This window comes from Anguilla anguilla, chromosome 3 (assembly GCF_013347855.1).
Source record: "Anguilla anguilla isolate fAngAng1 chromosome 3, fAngAng1.pri, whole genome shotgun sequence".
Classification (NCBI taxonomy): domain Eukaryota; kingdom Metazoa; phylum Chordata; class Actinopteri; order Anguilliformes; family Anguillidae; genus Anguilla; species Anguilla anguilla.
In genome coordinates, this window is record NC_049203.1 from 55,806,141 (window position 1) to 55,828,467 (window position 22,327).

The 22,327-nt window shown below is 38.7% G+C and overlaps 1 protein-coding gene across 13 annotated transcripts in view; it reads right to left on the minus strand.

Annotated features, from left to right (window-relative positions):
* The window catches only part of LOC118222197 (rho guanine nucleotide exchange factor 9), a 77,032-nt gene that overhangs the window by 22,349 nt on the left and 32,356 nt on the right, over positions 1-22,327 (minus strand). For 11 of the 13 annotated variants that reach the window (XR_004764244.1, XM_035407581.1, XM_035407582.1 and 8 more), the window contains 4 exons: positions 8,190-8,369; positions 7,534-7,623; positions 3,733-3,933; positions 296-475 (listed from right to left, as the gene is read on the minus strand). Coding sequence is in view for 12 of the 13 variants with exons in the window: in XM_035407581.1 (XP_035263472.1) it covers positions 296-475; positions 3,733-3,933; positions 7,534-7,623; positions 8,190-8,369 (651 nt within the window). In the remaining variant the exon portion in view is untranslated. The remainder of the gene's footprint in view (positions 1-295; positions 476-3,732; positions 3,934-7,533; positions 7,624-8,189; positions 8,370-22,327) is intronic. The other 2 variants (XM_035407583.1, XM_035407584.1) reach the window with 1 other exon arrangement.

A 22,327-nucleotide genomic window follows, 5' to 3' on the forward strand; every position in this document is an offset into this window, starting at 1 on the left:
ATGCCTTAACCTGCATTGCATTCCCAGTCTACTATTGTTTGTTGTAAAATGCTTTTGTCTTGTATTGTGACTATTATGGAGATTTCAGTGTACAACAGACAATGAAGATCGATCGACATAGAGTGCATTGCATAACGCATAATTACAGCATTAACAGAAGACACATAAGACACATTTGCCACCCAACAAATCATGAGTTAAACATACTGTTTTCATTAAGGTGAGGTCAAATGGCACTTGATATATATTCTGTTACATACAACACCCTCCACACATTTTGAACCAGGGAGCTTACGTGTTCCAAGAAACAAGGTCCAATTTCGCTAAGATGAGGTTCCTCAGTATTGTACTGCTTCTCCAGGTCTCGAACAAACCCCATTTGAAATCTGTAGATGTCCTCGATATTCCCAAATATGACTTTCAGCTGGTCATCATTGAACATGTCTCTTCTCTTCCTGCACTGCCTCAGATAGCCCTTAAATGAAGGAAATAAAATTGCAAGTCAGAAACTGCTTAAAGAAGTGGAAAATCGTAATAGCACTCTGAAAGGAACACCCAACTCAAGTTTTATATGCACATATTGTTATAAAGGAAAATGATCTTTTATGGTGAAAATCTCATCTCATTTGATCAAGACGTCATTAGACTGAATAGCAAATAGTGCATGTATGCTTGCCCTCCTAACAAGATTTAGATTGGGGTCAAATCACCACTGAATGCTGAGCGATCTCATCACATTCTTTTTACGCCTGGAAGCTCATTGGCTCCATGAATATTTCATTTGGGTATGTGGGAAGGGCTGGAGACACTGAGTTGTCCAGGGGTCCCCATTATGTACTGACGCCTGCTTTTCAGTGAGGTACCTCAGCACGCTCATCGTTATTACAGTTCATTTACTGATAAACTGGATGATTTCCACACTGAGATACTAAAATAATGTGCTGGGGCCTTCCCTGTAAGCCTCCTGTTCCTTTATATTATGGAGATACTCAATATATTATATTAATATTACACATTTTCATTTCTTAAGCTGAATATCATTTTTTACATTATACAATATTTCTTTATTTGCTTGGCAAATACACTTAATGGCATTTTGCTTGCTCTCCATTTATGCTGATGAAGATCATTAATAAGGTCCTTTTAAGTACCTTGCATGAGGTTGCAGAGGCTGCTACCTTATGGGGTATTCAAATTCGCAACCCTTAACCAGTCCAGTTTCTTAAGTATTGCACCACACTGCAACCAAGACATTTCATTTGAACTATTAATTTAATGGGGAGGTCACAGTTGGTGGTAAATTCAAGGATGATAATGCTATAGCAGATGACCACTGAACATCTCTTCAGACCTCTGGCACCAGTGGTTTCTGGTTGCTGTTGGCAACTCCCCTTCATGCATATTCATAACAACACAGAAAATGAGAACACTTTTAACTTCAGCAGTGGAGCTGTGAAGCAAGCCATGGAACAATATCTGCGGAGCAAAAAGAATATCTTTGCTTCCCAACTTTTTACATGCCTAGGATGGAGCCACTGATTGGAGCTTAAATTTTTCTGTTCTATTGGGTGTCAATCACCTGTGTGTTATTGCCTGATTGGCATCTCTGCAACCCTTGGGAGCATGCATCTCCAGAATGACGAGTCCTAGAGGTCCTATTCCTAGCAAATAGCATATCCTTCTTTGAACTTGTGGAAATAAAGACACTTGTGTAGTCTCCCTTAGACAAGGCCTTTAGAGATTAAGTGCTAGTTACTATATATGTCACAAGAAGTGCTTGGCAAGAAGTCCCGGTGAGATGGATAGGTTGGTTTCCAGAAGCTTTGGGCTTCAAAATTTGTCTTTCTCAATTACTGCTTTTTATGTCCAGCATCTGATTCATATGATGCTGACAACATTAAAAGGTCACCTCCCTTGCCTTGTTAACTCTGAATGAAAACCCATTGCTATAATTACTGGCTGATTGAGCTTAACTGTTTCACAGGGTCATTCAAATTCATATCTATAATATAAGAAGGGATTGCTCCTTATTTAGTGCTGAAACATTAAATCTAAAAACTTGGCAGAAGGGCTTGGAGTGATATTGCACATCTAGGAGTCGTTTAAAACATATTATTCTATTAACAGCAGCCAGCTGTTTAATGTGACAACTTTTTTATCATTTGGAAAGACAGGTGCATACCATTGCTTCATAGCAAGCAGCTACTGACTCAAGTGAGGCTTATGATGGCAAGAAAACTGTTCTCACAAAGCAGGCACCATGTCAGCTCATATTTTGTTTTATTTGTTTTAAGTGGAAACAGGGTATGTATACAGTATATGTACTACCTTATATTCAATTTAAAAATATTATTTTCACAGGAAAAAAGTAGGTATCAGTTAACTGCTCCTGGTTAATTTCAGGAAATATTTTAAATTAAACAACAAGTAAGAAACGGGTTTCCCAGAACACATAACATAACTTGCTGCAAAACCTTAATTCTGAATGTGACTGTTCTGTAAAATGCAGCAGTATTCCAATATTGCAAATATCTCAAATACTGTGCCAACCTGACCTACATATAAATTGGTCCCTCTGTGTCAGTCTTTTGAAGGTAAAGTCCATTTAAAATAGCCAAGCAAAATATCAGTTCAGAAAAGCATGACACAACAATATTCATCATGGATGTTAAAATGATTCTACACTTTTCCTTTACTTTAATTTACTTCAATGCACTGCAAGCCATAAAATACTTCATGCACCCACTAATTTCATATTTAAATGTATAAAATACCAATGACGTATATGTGAATAATATATATTTCATAATAATAAAGCAACTGGTCCTGCAGATTCAGTTGATATACTACTGCAGGAGCACTATGAAATCAATCTCTGAAGAAAATGCATAAACTTAATGTTGCTCTGTTGATTTATTTCATCACAATCCAAGTGCACCCTGACTGCATTACCACTGTGGTGATATATTGTCAGCGACCAGGTCGATATTTTTGTGGGGGGGGGGGGGCATTTCTGTCTGGTGGAAATGATTTATTACTAGAGATGTAAGACAGGCTGTGGAAATGAACCTTACATCCTTCGCCTCTGTGCTGATGTCACAGAACAGAGCAGTGGTTCACAAACTCAGTCCTGGGGGACCCCTGCCATGCTGGTTTTTTATGGGACGCCAAATGTAACATGCAGAATTTTGTGCACACAATGCATTTTAAGCCACAAAATGTTTGTTGTGCCACAAAATAAAGAAACAACGTACTGATAAGATAAGCAATTGGAATGAGCCTCCTCATTCTCTCCTTTCCTACACATACTTCTGGGTAGGAGACCAGTAGTAGTGTGGGAATGGAGGAAAGGAGGTGAGGTGAAAAGTAATGAGATGCACCCAGTGAGTCAGGACCTCAGTTTAATGTCCCATCTGAGAGACAGCATCTCCTACAGCACAGGGTCCCCATCACTGCACTGGGGCATTGGGGTTTATTTGATTGCCCCCTACAAGCCCACCAACATCGCTTCCAACAGCAACAGGATTTGCCCAGGAGGCTTGGAGGCTTGGTTCCATCCAAGCCAAGCCCACACCCAGCTTAGCTTCAAACAATCGATAGGAGCACGGCAAATGGTGGCATGGCTGTTGGCATAACAAGTATTTGTGCTTCAGATACAGGGAACTCTGAGTTATGCTATATGTGAGGGCTCTGTGACTGCATTCATCTTTGAGGGCTCTGTGAGCGCGTTACCTCACAGATGTCCTTCAGGTGTTTGATGTAGTGCCTCTCTGTGCTCATGATTTCGTTGATGACGTTGGCCCTCATCTGGTCCCGGTTCTGAAGCGGCCGGCCCAGACAGAGGCAGTCATTGCCAGGGTCCAGGTGGCCATTCTGTACCTCGCTGGTGCCCTCCGCTGGCTCCGCAGCACCATCCTCCTGGTTCACCCATAGCTGGCAACATCAGAGAGCACATGTGAGCACGGGGCACAGGAAATGATGCAAGCAGCATTGTCACCACCTACCCACAGAATCACAGTCTCGTTAGAGACGTTAGAGATGCTGATCAAAATCCACCATGGTGGCTGTAGTCAAAGAAAAGTCTCATTTAGTCAATACACAAGTAAATAAATACTTAAAATGTCCCAAACCAAAAATAAATATACATGAAATATATTTTAATATTTGTCATATAAATTACATAGAAAAAGGAACTTATTTTATGAATGCATGAAACAAATATTCTACAGTAAATGCATGCAACACATTTTGCAATAACATTGTGTTAAATGCTGTACTATTTTATATTTTGACGTCCATGTACGTCACATATACATTCAGTAATATATTAAGCATGGTTTTTTGTTAAATGAAATACATAGACATTTTCTTTTAAGAAACAGATTAGTTCGTATATTGAGAATATCAATATTTTGGCACTGGTAATGACATAAGCATAATGAATGTACAAATTTCATTGGTCTAGGACATTACATTACATAATCTATAGCTGCACATCAAACGATCAGGCTCTGATGAAGACACCACAAAAAATGCTCCTTACACCTGAATTCAAAAAGCACAGCATGAGCAGCAGAGAGCGGGTACAATTTCAGCAGAATGTGGAATGATGCGTACGACGCTGGCGATGGAGCAGCACCATCATGGCACACCGCGCATGGAGCAACACTCAGACACAGCGGGAGCGAGGCCAACAAAAAAAGCACACAGAAGGTTTCAAATCTGAAAGAACCGCAGCCATTATGTATAACCAGCGAGGGTTTTTGTGTTCGCATTTCAGCGCCGTCAATATTTTCTCAAAGATCTCACCACGAGGGAATCTCCTGTTCAATAATGACGACCTCTTCTGATTCTCTGATTGAACTGTCATGCATCCAGAGAAGTGGGAAAATGATTCATTTGAGCGATGTTCAGTGTGTGTCCATCAAACCAGAACGTGAAAGTGTGGCTCGGTCTGAGGACCGCTTCGTGTCCATTCACCAGAGCTGGAGTCAGAGTACGCTCAGTTCATCCACTCAACGCCTTCCTCCTTACCTACCCTGCCGCTCACCCCACGAACATGGCATGGCTAAGCATTGGCCCCTTTTTTCAGTCCCTTCACTGTATTTATCAAATGCTACAGTTTAATTGATCTTGGGGTCCTGTTGAAGCTGCGTTAAGTTTAAATTAACCCTAAGTTCTCTGACACGATACTCCGACCCCTCTCAAGTACAGCACATCAGCAGTGACCCCCAGTTTAAACAAATTGATGGGGGAAAAACATTGTATTGTAAGACTTTCAATTTATTATTCACTGCATGTAACAGCAGCAGCATGACATTCTCCCATTCAGACATCCAGATTAAACATGGGTAATCAATATCAACACAAGCCCACATTGTCCCCGCATTCATTCGCAATCACATGCCAGCCTTTCAACATACTGCTAATCCCAAATAAGCCTTGGAAGAAAATCCCCCGTATTTGTCATATCCACTAACACATGTGGGCCTCTATTAATTGGGCCAAAAAAGGGCCATTTGAAAGAGGACACACAGAGTTAATGAAAGCACTCTCACAGTTCAATGATTTTAAGATCATGATCAGGGGGCTTCCGAGATTCTTAACATAACTCGGATTGCTTAAGCATGGCATTTGTTCCCTTTTCAAAGGTGGACCCAGCTAAAATGCTTTGGAGACACTTAATGGGAACTGTGGTATGGCACAAAATGACCCTTGACTGCATTGTTGGTGACATTGCACATGTGGTGATCCATACATAGGGATGACAGCACCACTGGTTACATCACACTATAAACGTGGTGACACATGCAGTATTTGGCTTATCTTTGCTATGGACTCAAGTACACCTTATATTGAACCTTCAAGAGTTTTTAATCAACTCACATCATCTTGCTTTCACATTTAATTTTAGCAATTTGAAGCAAAAATCTGCAACATGTGTCTTGTTCATTCACCCCAAATCTCCTAGCATTGTTTGGATCTGAGTTTTCAACCACAGCCAGTGCCAGGTGTGCCATAGCAAACACCTTCATTAATCAACCTGAAATTGAAATTTACTCCATTAGTAGAATTTGTAGGAAACTGTGCAGGAATAAGAAGGAGTAAGATAAAATTTGGCTCGAAAGATTGTCTCAGTGGTATTAACAAGGTAAAAAATATAAAAGTTATAGATGGACTGTCTGGGATATTGAGTTGCAAATCTTTTAAATAAACATACTATATCTCAGCTCAGAGGCCTTGTGTTTAACTGAATAGTCATATGGCATTCAAGGTGTTGGATCCAAGAGCTTAATATAAATGTGTGTGATTAACAGTCAAGGGAACTCAAGAAAAGTCACTTTGCACAATCCTCAGATCTGTCCCTAAAAATACCCTAAATAACATACTGCAGTTTTGCTACAGGACGGAGTGTGGCACAGTGGGTAAGGAACTGCGCTCGTAACCGAAAGGTCGTAGGTTCGAATCCCGGGTAAGGACACTGCCGTTGTACCCTTGAGCAAGGTACTTAACCTGCGTTGCTTCAGTATATATCCAGCTGTATAAATGGATACAATGTAAAGTGCTATGTAAAAAGTTGTGTAAGTCGCTCTGGATAAGAGCGTCTGCTAAATGCCTATAATGTAATGTAATTTAACACTGCTAGCATTCTCATGTGTCCCTTTCTGTAGGACCTACTGTACACAATGGCCTTAAGCCCCAGCACAACACACAGATCTATGTTCATGCGGTCCAGAGACTCAAAAAGGGATCCAGAGTGGATGACAGGGAATATATCAGCGCTTCTAACAACTACTATCTTCTTTTCATAGCAAAGGTTATAATCCTTGTAGGACATTACATATACATTCTGAAACAACTCCCCTTATCGCAGCATGTTTTCTGAGTATTTAACAGAGAAACAAACACTAGCAGAAACATCCACTTAAAATGTAAAGGAACTTCACAGACATAAAAAGGAACAGAAATATTTATGCACTGGATGAGTCATGGTGCACGACTACTTTGTGAAATGCTAAATGGCTAAAGTCATGTTTACTGTTTTTATGTTTAAAGAGTCTGCTTCAGATACATTAATAAAAAATTCAACATGCAAAATCTCAAGAAACATGGCTGAAGTAAGGTTTGCATGCAGTTTTCTGAAGCAGTCTGTCTTGTCAAATCATGTTAAATTTCAGACAGTACACTAAGTCTTTAATTCAGGAAATATATCTTTCACTGTAACATATAATAAAAATCTAAGCAATGCCATTGTTAGATCATGATCAAGGTTATAAATATAAAACATTTAAACTTCAATTTCCTTTTGAAAATAACCTTGAGCAATGATGCGAGATTATTATTATTATTATTATTATTATTATTATTATTATTATTATTATTATTATTATTTTAGAAATAGATGACTCGTGAGCTGCAGTTATGGAGAGGTCATGGGAGGGTCAAATGCGCAAGGATGCTTGTGGACGAAGACATAACGGTTGCCATGACGAACCCAAGGGAGCGTGATGATTTAGGGGCAACAGAACGCACCTTTGAAGCTGTGTTTTGGAACCGTGGAGTTGCTATGGGGTTGATATAGAAAACTTGTTTTGTTTGAGGTTGAGGAGGGTGAGGTTCAACCTTAGAAAAGAACAACAAAAATACACTTCGGTTTCAAAAGCTATATATGGCAATATAAATGGAGATGGAAGAGTGGTGATGGGCGAAACACTACATATACATTAGCTAATATCCTCCCGTAAGTTGCAGTATCATTCCATTCTTTAAGAAATATGTCAATTAAAAAAAAATAATAAGTCCACCTTTGAAAATAAATAAAAGCATCAAAAGGAGTAAGTAGAAAATGCTCTCAATCTGGTTAAATTTAGAGTAAAAAAGCTTTTTTTTAAGATTTAAAACAAATCATGCATTCCCATGATTTTGTATGACCTTAGACACTACTGTCTTCAGTATACTTTTCTTCTATATTTTCTCCAGTTAAAACGCGACTATAATGGAAATGATTTTGTGCCCTCAAATGCAGAACCCGTTCCTAAAATGTGACAATGACAGTATATGAAAACCATCGATGCACAACGGCATAGATCATCTTGCTTTTCTTTCTTCTTTTTCACCTTTTCTTGATGCGATGTGATGAAGTATGCTGGATGGTTAAGGGACGACACTTTAACGCGGCTTTCACTCACCCTCACAAAGCTGGCCGGAAACCATCCCTCTTCATCGTCGATTTGTCCCCACCACCAGTCCTTGTTGGAAGCATCCAGGACCTTGATGACGTCCCCCGCCTTAAACGCCAACTCTCGGTCGGCCATGGTAACGTGATCCCATACTGCCTCGGCACTGACGATTGAACCTCCGCTAATCAACTGGAGGTGAGAAAAGAAAGACCCTTTTGAGTCCACAGCATTCCCCTCAGCACGGTCTCTGCAGTTCTAATCAAATTTGAGCCGGTGCCGGCCAAGGGAGGAGGGAGAAAAATTACTTTGAAAAGCTATATGGCTATGAATATCCTTCATGCATTCCTGACTCATTCCTATGAAAGAGAAGGCTGTTGATCTTGAAAATAGAGCACAATTTTGAAAACTGCAGTAATGGGGTTTAAGTAAAAATTTTGAGAAGGGAGATTCTGTTTACTTCAATACTAAATCTACTGCCCCTTGACTTGAACTGGGGGAGGGGACAAATTGTACATTGCAGGCACCTGTTCACTTTAAAATGAAATAATTTTAGATTTCAATCATCATGGATGTTTGGACACATACACAGAACGTAATACCAGAACAAGACTACTAGATGCGGTATACAAAAAAGTAACAGCCATTGACAACACAGTAGCAGTAAATACGAGACCGAAACATACATACGACAACAGCCTGAGACACAACAGAGTCATCTGCAAGAACAGAATGGACTAACGGCAGCAGACACTAACGCCCACTAAAAGAATATGCTAATGCAACTGTGCAGGTAAGAGTGGCCTTCACATTTTGCTGAATTCCTTGTTATACAAAGGGGAACATTTCTTACAAAAAACAGTCAAAAACATCTCCTGACTTCAGTTATGCAACTGTAACCTGAAGAAAGCATTATCCTTGATTCTCTTTTAATTGTGCATGTACATTGGTGTTTGCAACCATGTAATTTTTTTTAAGTGAATCGTCAAATAGATAAACTAAAAACTAAAAAAAAGCATCTTGATGTTATGCATGCCCAAAGACTCCAAAACACAGAATGATTGTAAAAATACCTAGTGTTGCACTGCCATCATTTGTTTTCTTTTGCACTCTTGCTTCATGTCAACATTTATCCATACATTCATTTTACCCCATCCCAAACCAATCGTGATCACACACAATTTGAAATACTGTGAAATATTCCACTCCTGCTCATTATGCATTAACCCAAGGGTATTTGAAATAAAGTTTTCTCTCAGAAACTTTGCTCCTTTTATTCAACATTCTCAGCCTCAACTTGACAATCATACGCAAGTGGGACTTTGCTGAGAAAGTGTCAGCGCAAGGCAAGGTACTGTAGATCTAAGCATGTCCCAAAAGAATACATCCTAAAATAGGTTTAATGCTTTATTATTTTTCCTGTGGTGCTGCAAACATTTTCTCCTCTGTCAGGATGAAGAAAAGGTCAGAAATACTTCTTAAAACTTTTTGAAATTAAAATTTTTTAAAAACATTTTTCCCACTGCAGTTACCCTTTTAACACCTGCTGACAAAGAACGACTGATGAGTTCACTCTGCTGTTAGAATATACCCTGCACACCCAGCCTATCCAGAGTATAAAAAAGCAATGGACAACATGGAAATTACATATAAAACTCACATAAGGATATCTACAAAGAAAATGTTACACAATGCTACTACTACTACAACTAGTATAACTACGAAGAAGAAGAAGAAGAAGAAGAAGAAGAAGAAGAAGAAATAGAAGAAGATATATAATAATATCATCATAATCATTTGACCACAACACTATTTAGCATAATGTATAGCAAAGTATTAACAACTGGAGACAATATCAAGGAACCAGTCTTATCCCTTACCAAGCCTTTTGCCCATTATTGCGATCATGCTTTGCTCAATTAGTAATATAGTTATTATTGTTTAGGTGAAACAAAATAAATAAATCAATAAACAAAATATGCTCTAAATCAGCAGGACTGAGGGGCCCACATGCAGATATAGCATGGCAGTGCTGAGAAAGTCCAGTTTCTCTCCTGCACATTGCCTGCAAAATTCTGGAAAGACAAAGGGCTTCTCAACCAAAAAGCAATGCAATTACTGTAAAATGTTTTCTTTTACTGCCAACAAAAGTCACATGAGAAGTTGGTCAAACCAAATTGTCTTGACCGTGTCATGAGCATCCAAGCACGACCGAGATAATGCAATGAGCAGCAGCTCCGGTGAATGAAATAGGCAAATTAAATTACGCTGTTTGTAGCAGGACTGCTACAGTTTGAAATAAATCCACATTAAATTTGCTGGGTTACTTGTGTAATAAATCTATGTAGTTTTGCCTGTCACACTACTGGAAAGAGCTTTTAAAACAAAGGGTTTCTTTGCACTAGTTTTGTTAAAACTTCATACAAATCCTTCAAATTTCTACTGTTTTCTATATAAGGCTACTTACGTTATGATATGGTAAAAAGAAACACAAGCTAACCCTTTCAAAATGTTTTCCGTTGCATCTACAGAGATGTATCCTCCTTAACTGAAAGCAAGACGAAATTTAAAGTTAACACATAGAGGAAACCACTAGAAAAAAGGCAAAAATAGAAAAGCACTATTGCACCAAAATAAATAAAACTATTCAGTACATTTTTCTCTTCTGAGTACAGGACTTTCTCATTGAAGGTTGACAGACATCCACCAAGCGAAATATTTACAAATCATTTTCAGAAACAAACTAGTCTAAATTATCCCAAATCACAATCATCCGATTAAACTTGATTGGATTCCTTGCTTTTCCTTACAACAATGCAGTTGTTTTCTTTCATTTTAATACATAGTGCAAAAACATTTTTCAGGAACACTTGTATTTATGAATAAGTCAAAGTTAAGGTTACAGTATCTAAGGCCTATATTTTATAATAAGATTAAACTCTTTCCTAAGGACCAAAGTTTCTACAAAGGTAATCTTTTAAATAGAAGAAACATACGGATGGGAATGCAATCTTCTTTAACAATATTCTGGTACAGTGTTATGCTTTTGACAAAATATTTTCATTGAGTAAATGACTTAGCTTTTTTTAGATTCAAACCAAACAACTGCCAGATTTTTCATATTTAACATAACCCATAAGATGATCATCAATGGCAGATATCCATTTGCTTTCCATTCTCAGCACAGTAATCTTGTTGGCAAATCAATCACCTTTCTGCCAACACACACAATGCCAACGCTGGCAGTGACTAAATCCTTGATTTTCCTCCATGAACAAATCAGCAAACAATGTAAAATAAATAGATTAAAACAACCTGTGGATACCTGTATAGTGAAACTGCTTTAAATTGAAAGTCTTCCTTAGTATATAAGGGAAGTAGCCCATGTGGAATACACTTTTGGAGGTTATTTTGTTTAAAAGCATCAGCTAAAGGACTAAATTATAAATAACTTTAAAAAATGATGGATACACCACATATTGAACGCAGCACTCTGGAGAAAGCTAAACTTTATCTGTGACCAGCAAAGCACTGTCCAAGAGAAAATATTAAAGGAAAAATTCAACCAAGAGCTAGTCTGTAATGGGGACATTGTACTCTGGGACATTGGATTTGAGAATATAAAATAGAATACAAAAAATATGAGGTTATAGTTCAACCTATCAGATAAGTTAAGGGTATTTACATCCATACCGTGTGGTCTGTGTAGGAATTACAGCCTTTTCTGTACACAGTCCTTTCACTTTAGAGGACCAAAAGTACTTGGACAAATGAGTAAAACTGAAAAAAAGTTGTCATATTTAGTACTTGGTTGCAATCATTTGCATTTGACGGCTGCCTGAAGTCTGTAACTCATAGACATCATCAAACATTGAGTATCTTCCCTGGTGATGCTCTGCCAGGACTGTCCTGCTGCCATCTTCAGCCCGTTTGTATTGGGGGGTTTTGCTCCAGTCTTGGCTTCAGCAAGTGAAACACATGCTCAGTTGGAATCAGGTTGGGTGATTGACTTGGCCAGTCAAGAACATTCTACTTTTTGGTCCTAAAAATACTCTCGAGTTGCAATATGTTTGTTGGTCCTGCTGAAGTGCCACCCAATGAGTTCTGAGGCACTTGGATCTGAGAAAATATTACATGCCTATACACTTTGGAATTCATCCTTTTGCTGCCATCAAAGAAGATAAGCGTGCCAGTTCCAGAAGCAGCCATACATGCTGAAGCCATGACTATCTCCACCACGTTTCACAGATGAGATGGTATGCTTTGGACCATGAGTAGTTCCATTCTTTCTCCACATTTCCCTCTTTCCAGCAATTTGGTGCAGGTTAATATGCATTGCATCAGTCAATAAGACTTTGTTGTGGAACTCTACAGTTTTTAAATGTACTTCTTAGCTAACTATAACCTGGTATATCTGTTCATGAGACTTACCAGGGGTTTGCATCTTGCAGTGAACCCTCTGAGGTTATGCTAGTGTACCCTTCTCTTTATGGCATTTTTTTACACATCTGTGCCTACATCTTTGAGAGTGTCCTTGACCTGTTCAGCAGTTTAAAAAAGGTTTTTCTAATTGAAAGTATTATTCAGTCAGCCACAGTGGTCTTCTGTGGTCTTTCAGGTTGGTTGCTATTGCTGAGTTCACAAGTGCATTCTTGCTCCTTAACAATGTACCAAACAGTTGATTTTGACACCCAATATTTAGGCTGTCTGTGATCAATTTATTCTGATTATTTTGATTAGCCTCATGATGGCCTGCTTTCCTGGCACTGACACTTCTTTGGTTCTCTTGTTGAGAAAACAGCAACAGACTCCAAATGCAAATGCAACACATAGAGTCAACTCTAGATAAATCAACTCTAGCAACTCTAGCTTTCTTTCGCGTTAATTAATGATGCAAAGACACCCATCTGGCCAAGAAACAACTGAGTAGCCAATTGTTCAATTATGTTTAGTCCCCTGAAATGGAGGGACTCAAATTCAAACAGTCTGCTTTTTAACCTCATATATATTGTTTCATTTGAAAACCAATGTGCTGGATAACAAAAAATTATTTTACTATCAAAATACTTATATACTGCACTGTATATATGTTAACTACCTTTATATGTTTTACCTTTTCATGCTCTCAGCTACTTATCTTTGTCTTGACAATTTCAAAATCAATTATCGACTGCATGTACGTACATGCAGGTAACTGTCCTCTGTTAAATAACAACATTTTCAGCATTCTCTGACAACAATCAGGTGGATCAATATGGCTCCTGTCTTAAAATTTACCTTGGAAGAGAGCATACACAGCCACTTTCATGTTTTCCTTGCCTCAAGCTTCCAAACTTAAAGTAATTTAAGTCTATGATGCTATGTGATGCTGGCAAAATGCTTGATAGGAATTGAACTGCAATGCCGACAGTTTGCTGAGCACAACAGAATTCGAAACAAAAGTACATTTTGTAACTATGACAATGAATCAGTATATACATGTACATGAGATTAACACAATGAACCCAAGTAATATATCTAACTGATATTATTTTTTATAGGATTTATAGGAAAACAGGAAATGAAAAAAGTCCTTACAGGCCAACAAGCATCTGTCGAATCTTTCACTTTTCTCCCTATTCTCTGTTGGCAAAGTGCCTTAGACGTAGGTGCAAATGCAGTAGAAAATGCATATAAAACACTTCAGAAGACCCCAGAATTGGTTAATAAATTGACACTACATGGCTGTATAAAACTTGAATTAGTGATTGAGAGATGACATAATTGAGAGACAATTTAATTCTATATGCATTCATAACTGCCAAATGACACTCTCACAGAGAAGCTATACTACTAAAAATGTTGTAACAGACATTTTCAATGCTTGACAAGTTCCAAGAGGCTTTCCTGGTTTTTATGAAGCTAAGAAGCTCCTTTTTCTCCACAACAGCTCTACGCAGCTCTATTTAACAGAATTGCTGAACAAAATCCTTAACAGTGGCCTGAATATGTCCAAAACACACACTCATTCATTATGCCCCCTGCATGCTAATGACTACCCCCCACACACAGCATCAGTATATGTCATTCTCTATTTTTAGGCCATACTATTTACTGTATTATTCGATTAGTGCACTGTAAATATAAATGAGGTAACAAATCAATTGCATTTACATAGCTTTTCCGGCCTTTTTGGGCATCTTAATGCATTCTATACTGAAGAGGTGGGGGAAGGTGACTCACTTCAATACCTCCCCAAAAAAACAGCACCCACCCAGTGGATTCACAGCAGCCATTTTGTAGCAGAACGCTCACTGCACATCAGTTTAGAGGGGATCTGGGGTATTATTGGATTGTAGAAAAGCATAACTTAATTTTTAAAAACAGATGGTAAGTGGGAAGAAAATAGGTAATACGATTTCCACTTTGGTTTTTGGTATGCCACTTGTCTTATAATGTGACTAGATTGTATTGCATAGTGCAGAGCTGTGGGACCTTAAATTAGCCGTGAGCACACACACACACACACACACACACACACAGGCATGCATGCACACACACAGGCCGCAGTGGATCCTTACTCTTTTTAATACCTGGGTGTTGGGACTGCACACTCCTGCACAGAATAATTTCCACTTTAGCAAAATAACAAATAAGAAAATGAGACAGGTTTTACCTGAGGGGAAAATAAATATGAAAGTGATTACCATACCCAGCTCTGTATCGACTCAGAGTAAAACCTTACAATCGTTTATCACCAATTCCCAGTACATCTACTGCATGCGGTGTGCCATAATGGGTAGGGTAGTGGGCTTGTAATTCAAAGTTTGTGGGTTTGATTCCCAGCTGGGGCAGTGCTGTTACACCCTTGAGCAAGGCACTTAACCTGAATTGCTTCAGTAAATATCCCGCTACATAAAGGGATTGTACGTAAAACCTCAATCTGTGTAAGTCACCCTGCATAAGAATGTCAGGTAGATGCCAAAATGTAACATGAATGTATGACATATAGTACATAACTGAATGCAATTATCAAATTATCTTTCCAAATTAAGTTCAGCTTAATTAACTGAATTGACTTCTTAACAATACGAGTAGTAATACCTGAATATTGGTTTTCCAATAGGTGTAATATCAGTGTTACAACATGATGCTTCTTCAAAACATCCAAAATCACATTCAGTATGATAAGTAAAATGTGAAAACACATATTTATTTGCACACTCTGAAGGTGGAACCTTGCTACCCATTTAATACATCCATTAACTACATCCATTTACAACATGCTCCATGTCTGCTAGCTACCATCTTTAAAAAATGTAAATGTAATTCATACTTGGGAATGTATTTATTCACTGCTTCATGGCAGAATGAATAGGCTCCTGCAGCATAGTGACAAAGTTGTAGACATGTACCTACAGCTCAATTCCTCCCCAGGACCTGAGGCAAGGTCTGGCACTCCTGACTATGACATCATTTCATTGGTGTAATAAACTCTTTGGAGGATAATCGCACTGCTGGAATTAACACAGTCAGATTGGCCCGTGGTCTTTCCTGGGTTCCCACAGGCTTACCTGGCCCAATGTCTGTCCGATAATTCTCCATGAGACCTGACAGAAGACTAATGAATGCCAAAATTCAGAACCAGCTGTATCTGTGATGTCCCACACGGGTTCTTCGGGCCAGAGGGACATTTCAGATATACTATATATTAATGAATAAGAAGACAGCTGTCCTAAGTCCTATCAGGCCATACTTTTATCTTCTAACATGAGAGGGGGTACAGATTTTTTTTTTAAGCTCCAGCTCCAGGTTTAAGCAAATTAAAAAGGAAGTAGTAAAAAAAAAATTGAATTTGTAGCCCAGGCATTTAAATGTCAACTGTGCGTCTGCACGTCTTTAGGATTTCGCTGTTTATAATGTGGAGGGGGCCCTCCTTCCCCCGGCACCGTCCACCCCTGACTGCACACCCACATTGTCCACAGCGAGTGTTCAGCGTGTGTGGGTCACACATCGGTGATTCCCACCCCACTTCAGTTTTGTCGTGCTCCCACTCGCCTATTCCCCACCCCGGACACCGTGCCATCAATTACAAACCTGACCTTAATTCACAGAAAAGGAGGCAGAGCATAGCATCCCATACATTGCTCTTTCTTCCCTTTTTTTCCAGAAAGAAACGAACAGGTCTTGGTATAGTTCTGCTTCCGCAGGTGGTAGGGGAGCTCATTAGAGAGGGTCTGCTGCTCAGGATCATTTGTATTCCTCTGAAGAGGTTTTTTTTTTTCATCCGCAGGCTGCTCTCACTGCCCGTTCAGAAGGCTGCGGCCCGCTCCCCTGCATTCGCCAAGACACACAGCATCCTGAGGGGAGGCCCATTCCGAAAGGAGAAGCTCCTATTTCACCCCCCAAAACTGGCACAGGCACACGCCTTGGAACTGTACCAGCGTGCTCAAGGTCCTGATGCTTTTCGATACAAAGCATCTTGTTTAGCAGCACTGATCCAAGCACAGCTGGGCAGTTGCCCGGATCTGGAGTGATTCAGCGTTTCCTTGTTATTTTATCTGTCTATGATACTCATTTTATGACATGTTATTATTTCTTCCTCTGAACAAAAAGCCATTTATAAGCCATCAAGAAAGCTGGTCATTAATTAGACAGGATGGCCTAGCAGAAAATGAAAGAAAAAAAAATACTGTAAGGCATAGTTCAGTATTTCTCAAAAAACAAGTAAAGAAATATGTATAAGATTGGAGACTGACATCCATCGAACATACAATGCTTGTGCTATTTCATATGCCTGATTTATATTCAATGCTCATATCTTGTTCTTGTGCCCAAAATATGTATTTTTTCCTTCCAAAATGCAATGTAGTGCTAATGGCAAAAAAACATGGTCTCATTATGCTACACATATGTACAAATTTAAACACATAAAATTAGCGACACCAGTTTATCGAAGACAGTTCTATTACCTGCAATTAAGCACAATTAAATTTAATGAAGGTCAGCTGTTTATCAGTGGCGGACCTAATGTAAACCTATCCATAGGAAGAGATGTATTGTTCTGCAGTTGGCATCTGTTCACAGAGGGAATAGCCCCACCATTTCTTACATGCATATTTAAAAATGTGAGTGATTTTAGGATTGTCAGCTTTTTCCAAGTGGAATATTTTTGCTCAAAAAAGGACCCATCTGTTCACTGTTAACTGACAGAGGTTCCCCCCTCATTATTCCAGACTATGATTCGTATTTTGTCTGTAAATGTCAATTTGTAGTTGTTCTTGTACCTGTACAAATTCATCGCAACTTGCATAAAGTAAATTGACTCTGTTGAAGTGCAGTGTACAAGGAGGGTACGCTTGCACCCGGTTGATGAAAGACTTTGCTGTGTTTGGCATTCCATTCATGACACACTCCTCACCTGGTGTATTGCATCAACATATTGCTCATATGAGGGTCACATCTAATCAGGAATTGTTGTCAACAACCCAGTGTCTACAGTGACCCCACAGGGATTTAGATTTGAATGCAAGTTGAAAATCATTTTGGGTCAAGTGCCCTTGATAAACTTGTGAAGTATGGAGCCAAACCCCCAATCACACAGCGAGCGATTCAGTTGACCAGTTGCCAGAAGTCCATTCATTTTCTGTGAAGCTGAGCGATGGCCAGCAACCTGGGCAACTGAGCAACAAAAGTTGCCTGAGAAAAATTGCCTGCAGTTTATCTTTTTGGGGGCAACACCCGCCAACAGCCAATCAGTTTCTCACTTCCTATTTATTCAACCAATGTACAATTTCATGAATAATTGTTTCACCTGGCTTCACTCATTGCAATGGAGGAGCAGCCAATAACTAAAAGCATAGGCTATATGGCAAATTTGTGGCTCTACCAAAATCAGTCACACTGACCCCAAAACACACATTGGATTTTACACCACAAGAGATATGGCTAACTAGCAAGCTATTGCTGGTGATCTATCTCACTAGCTAGCTATCGAGAGAAATCGACAAGAAGAAACTACCCCAAGGGATGAAATCTCGCAAGGAACCCAGCTATAGATGACCATCCTATCCTCCACTCGCTGGCCTGTAGTGTAAGTAGTGGCAAACAAATAATAATCTATGTCATGACAAAACTGTAACAGTTTAAAGGATAGGCTATAGCCTATGGCAAACACACAGTGCAATGCTGTTAATTTCTTCATCAAAAATATGTAGCAGCACAAGACCGCCAAGCAGACACAACAGGAAGCTCTAGCCCCTCCCTCTGCCTATTACACGAGTGACCCACCGACTCATTACTTAAAAAAAAAAATCTGTGAAATATGTCACTATTTGTGGGGTCTCACACATTTCCACATTTTGGTTAGCACTACCCTGTAGTGTGCATGAGGTAGGCTAACTAAAGGTTGTACGTCATACTCCAAAGTTTCTAGCAGTTTAGTTACACCAGAGCCCATGCAATTGAAGAGCTCCTGGGAACAAATGGCCTCAGCCATAAAGTCAACGAAAGCCCCTTGTACAGAATGTGTTTTATATTCTTTGCCTCTTCCCATCAAACCATTTTTTTTTCTTGTTGGCAGAATTCCACACAGATATTTCTTGGGCCATTTGTTAAAGCAGACATTTTATACCAAATGCATGGTGTCAGATAAGAAATTCTGATCTTCTGGTGCGCAGTTCACAAAAATATCAATAACCCACTAAACACGTGCGTTGTAGTAATTGTTCGACAGCAGAAGAAATACAACGACCTTTAACGGGTCAGGTCAAGCTTCACATAAAGTACGTGGCCAGGAGGAGCTGAGTTCTGAGGTCTCAGCTCTTACTACATACAGCTCTGTATATGCCGACATAGCGAATTGTCCAAAGGCTTCGCTTAAAAAATCTGAAGATGAATAACGCTGGTTTTTAACAAACACCACAACCTTTTGAAACTGTGGGCAGATTCACTTCCATGTAATGTAATGCAATTTATATGCAAGTACACTTCCAACCAAGTCCACCAAAGATGCAGTACAATCGATCTGCAATGCACTTCAATTCTGGTACAATTCATCACACACAGACTAGACGTCAGGTCTACTGTATACCATGCAACTTTATGCTTAATGCAAAAACTGATTTATGTGATTCACTCACATATACTGACATATAAAGTAGTGACCTCCATGACATCCTTGCTTTTTCTCAGACTGGCAATCACCAGTTGGTGTCAGGTCTAAACTAAAGCACATAATGCAATCAACATTACATAAAAAACAAACTTATTTCACATTCAACAGCCTATATTTAATTTAGGCACAACAATACTTGTATACTAACTTGTATGTGTTCTGTTCACATGCGTGAAATATATTTAAATTATTTTAAAATATATTACTAAAATGTTCTGTGATTTAAACTGCTGTTGACTTTGAAATTGTATTGTGGAAAAATTGCATGTGATTACATCATGTAATCTGGGTCTGAAATTTTATTATGTGTAATTTACGTCATGTAACATGGGTATTAGGGACAGCTGGAGTATTGCTATATAGCCCTTTTTTATCTGCAGTTATAAGTTTAGTTTTAAGCATTTAATCCATTGGTTAACCACATACCTTTCATCCTGGAATTGCCTATATGTATACAGTATTATCTGTGGAATATAAGCTGTAGATACAAATCAGGTGCATGAGGATAAAATATAACCTGGAATTCAAAAAATGTGCTAGTTGTTGGACAGAACCCTTCATCTCCACCTTAGTTGAGGCAGTGAGTGTTAAAATGGGTGGTGCACAACACCCTGATCTGCAAGACATCGGTGGTGTTTTGATAAATCTACTTTGACAACTGAATTTTAAAAACAGGAAAAGGCAGTATGTGCATATTTCTTAAGTCATCTTCGTCTTCTTCTTCTTCCTCTTATTATTATTATTATTATTATTATTATTATTATTATTATTATTAACAATAATGTTGATAATATTATTAGGTTGTTCATGTTGTTAGTATTACAAGAATATTCCATGTGCTGAAGCAATGTCTTTATTTTGCTATTCTTTAGTCATTGCCATGTCATTAAAAAATATTGGTAAGTAGCTAATGCATGGCTGGAACAATTATATTGACTTTACTGCTTAGATTTTAAGCTTAATCACAGTCAACTAGACATTTTGTACAGACCTCTTCAGGCGACTACACTGTAGACACTGCAGAATGAATACTGAGACGACCCACACAATCTCCAACAATGGAGCCACTGTGTTTCTCTATTGCCAAGGCCAAGTCTGTTTCTTCATTGTTGTGTATTGAGTTTTGTATGCACTGGGCTACAGTGTGTCAGCTGTTTTGCTTAATATCTGAACCATATAATCAAACTATTTTTGAATATGCCTTTAATATTACAATTTTACGCAAATTAATTATTTTCATCATCACAAAATGTCGGAAATTTGAGATATTGCCACAGTTTTAACAGTAACATATTGTACAGTGAAAGCTAAAAAGAAAACAGGATTTGCAGCTGCATTACAGAGACAACTAAATTTAAAAATGCAACAGCATTGCCATCCAGCATAAAGCTGACACCAACAAAACCCAATGACGTCCTCAACATCTCATAAGACATTTCCAGGCCTAAGCAGCAAAAAACCTAACCACTCAGTAGTCGCTGAAGATTCAATCTAACACCATAGCAACTATGCCATATGAAATACAACTGCCAACTGCTGTATAGATGAGAAGATAATGTAACAAGTCTTCTAGAGACACAGTTACAGCTCTGGGCAAATTGGGAGTTTGTATGCATCATACCGCAAGCACGCGGCAGGTACTTTTATCTTCCGTGGAAATGATATCTAAGGATCACCGAGCCTGGGAATCCGTGCAGCATTGCTTTGTTCTGCATTACATTCTCAGCCAGTCCCGCTTCAAAAGGAAATGTTTCACCACTCTGCTCAGTGCTGCCCAATCTAAATATTCCTCTGTTTCACTGAACAGGTCAGGGAGATTAACAAGTTACATAAGCGGGCTTTTTGACTCCTCCTTTCTGAAAGATCACAGAAATGCCACACACTTGTGTAAAATAAGAAAGCAAATATTTCAACAAATGGATTTGAATTAATCAGTTCTACATACAGTATTCATTTGGTTATACTCATAACTGAAAAGAAATCTGCAATTATTTCATTTAAAGCTTATATGTTACATACACATTTCAATTCCGCATAATGTTTTTGAGGAATATTATTTTATTTAACGTTTTCAAGAGCAAGTTTCAATATGCTTGCCCTGTCACAATGGGAACATGCCCAAACAATTAAGTTATGGTGATGTCAAATAAATATAATCAGAAAAAATATTTTAAAATGAAAACTAAATTTAAATTCTAACCATCCTTAAAACGTTTAACCCACCAGCACACAGACACGCTTTAAGACACAAAGACATTTTTTTTTCTTGATTGGGCCCTGTACTCCAAAATTGTACATTTTAGCTTCAACATGTAGAAATGATAGCACTTTTAGAACATGACCCCCTACCCCTTTCCTCTCCGCACTATTTCAGGACATCATCATGTTTGGATTATGTGGATGTTACGTAAATGAAAGTGGTCATGATCTGTAGTTTGTCGCATATCCTTTGCATGCAATGACTACTTGAAGTCTGTAACCCATAGAGATCACCAGGCGCTGAGTATCTTCTCTAGTGTTGCTCTACCAGGTCTGTACTGCAGCCATCTTCAACATATGAAACACAAGTTCAACTGGATTCAGATTGGGTGAATGACTTGGCCAGTCAAGAGTTTTCAGTTTTTGGCTTTGAAAAACACTTTTTTTTGCTTTAGCAGTATGTTTGGGATCATTGTCTTGCTATAGGATGCAGCACCATCCAATGAATGTGGGCGCTTTGGATCCTGGGCAGTTCCTTTTGGCCTCCTCATTTTACTCTTGCCATCAACTCAATACAAGTCAATAGCCTACCAGGCCGATTGCGATTACTGAGCACTCCAGTGCTCTCGTTCATCTTAATGACATTCCAAACAGTAGATTTTGGTAAGTCTAAGGTATGCCCTATGTGTCTGACAGTTTTTTTTTTCTTATGTCCCAGCTTCATAATGGCTTCCTTGAAATTCATTAGCACAACCCTGCTGCTCATGCCGACAAACACCAATCAAAAGCCTAGAAT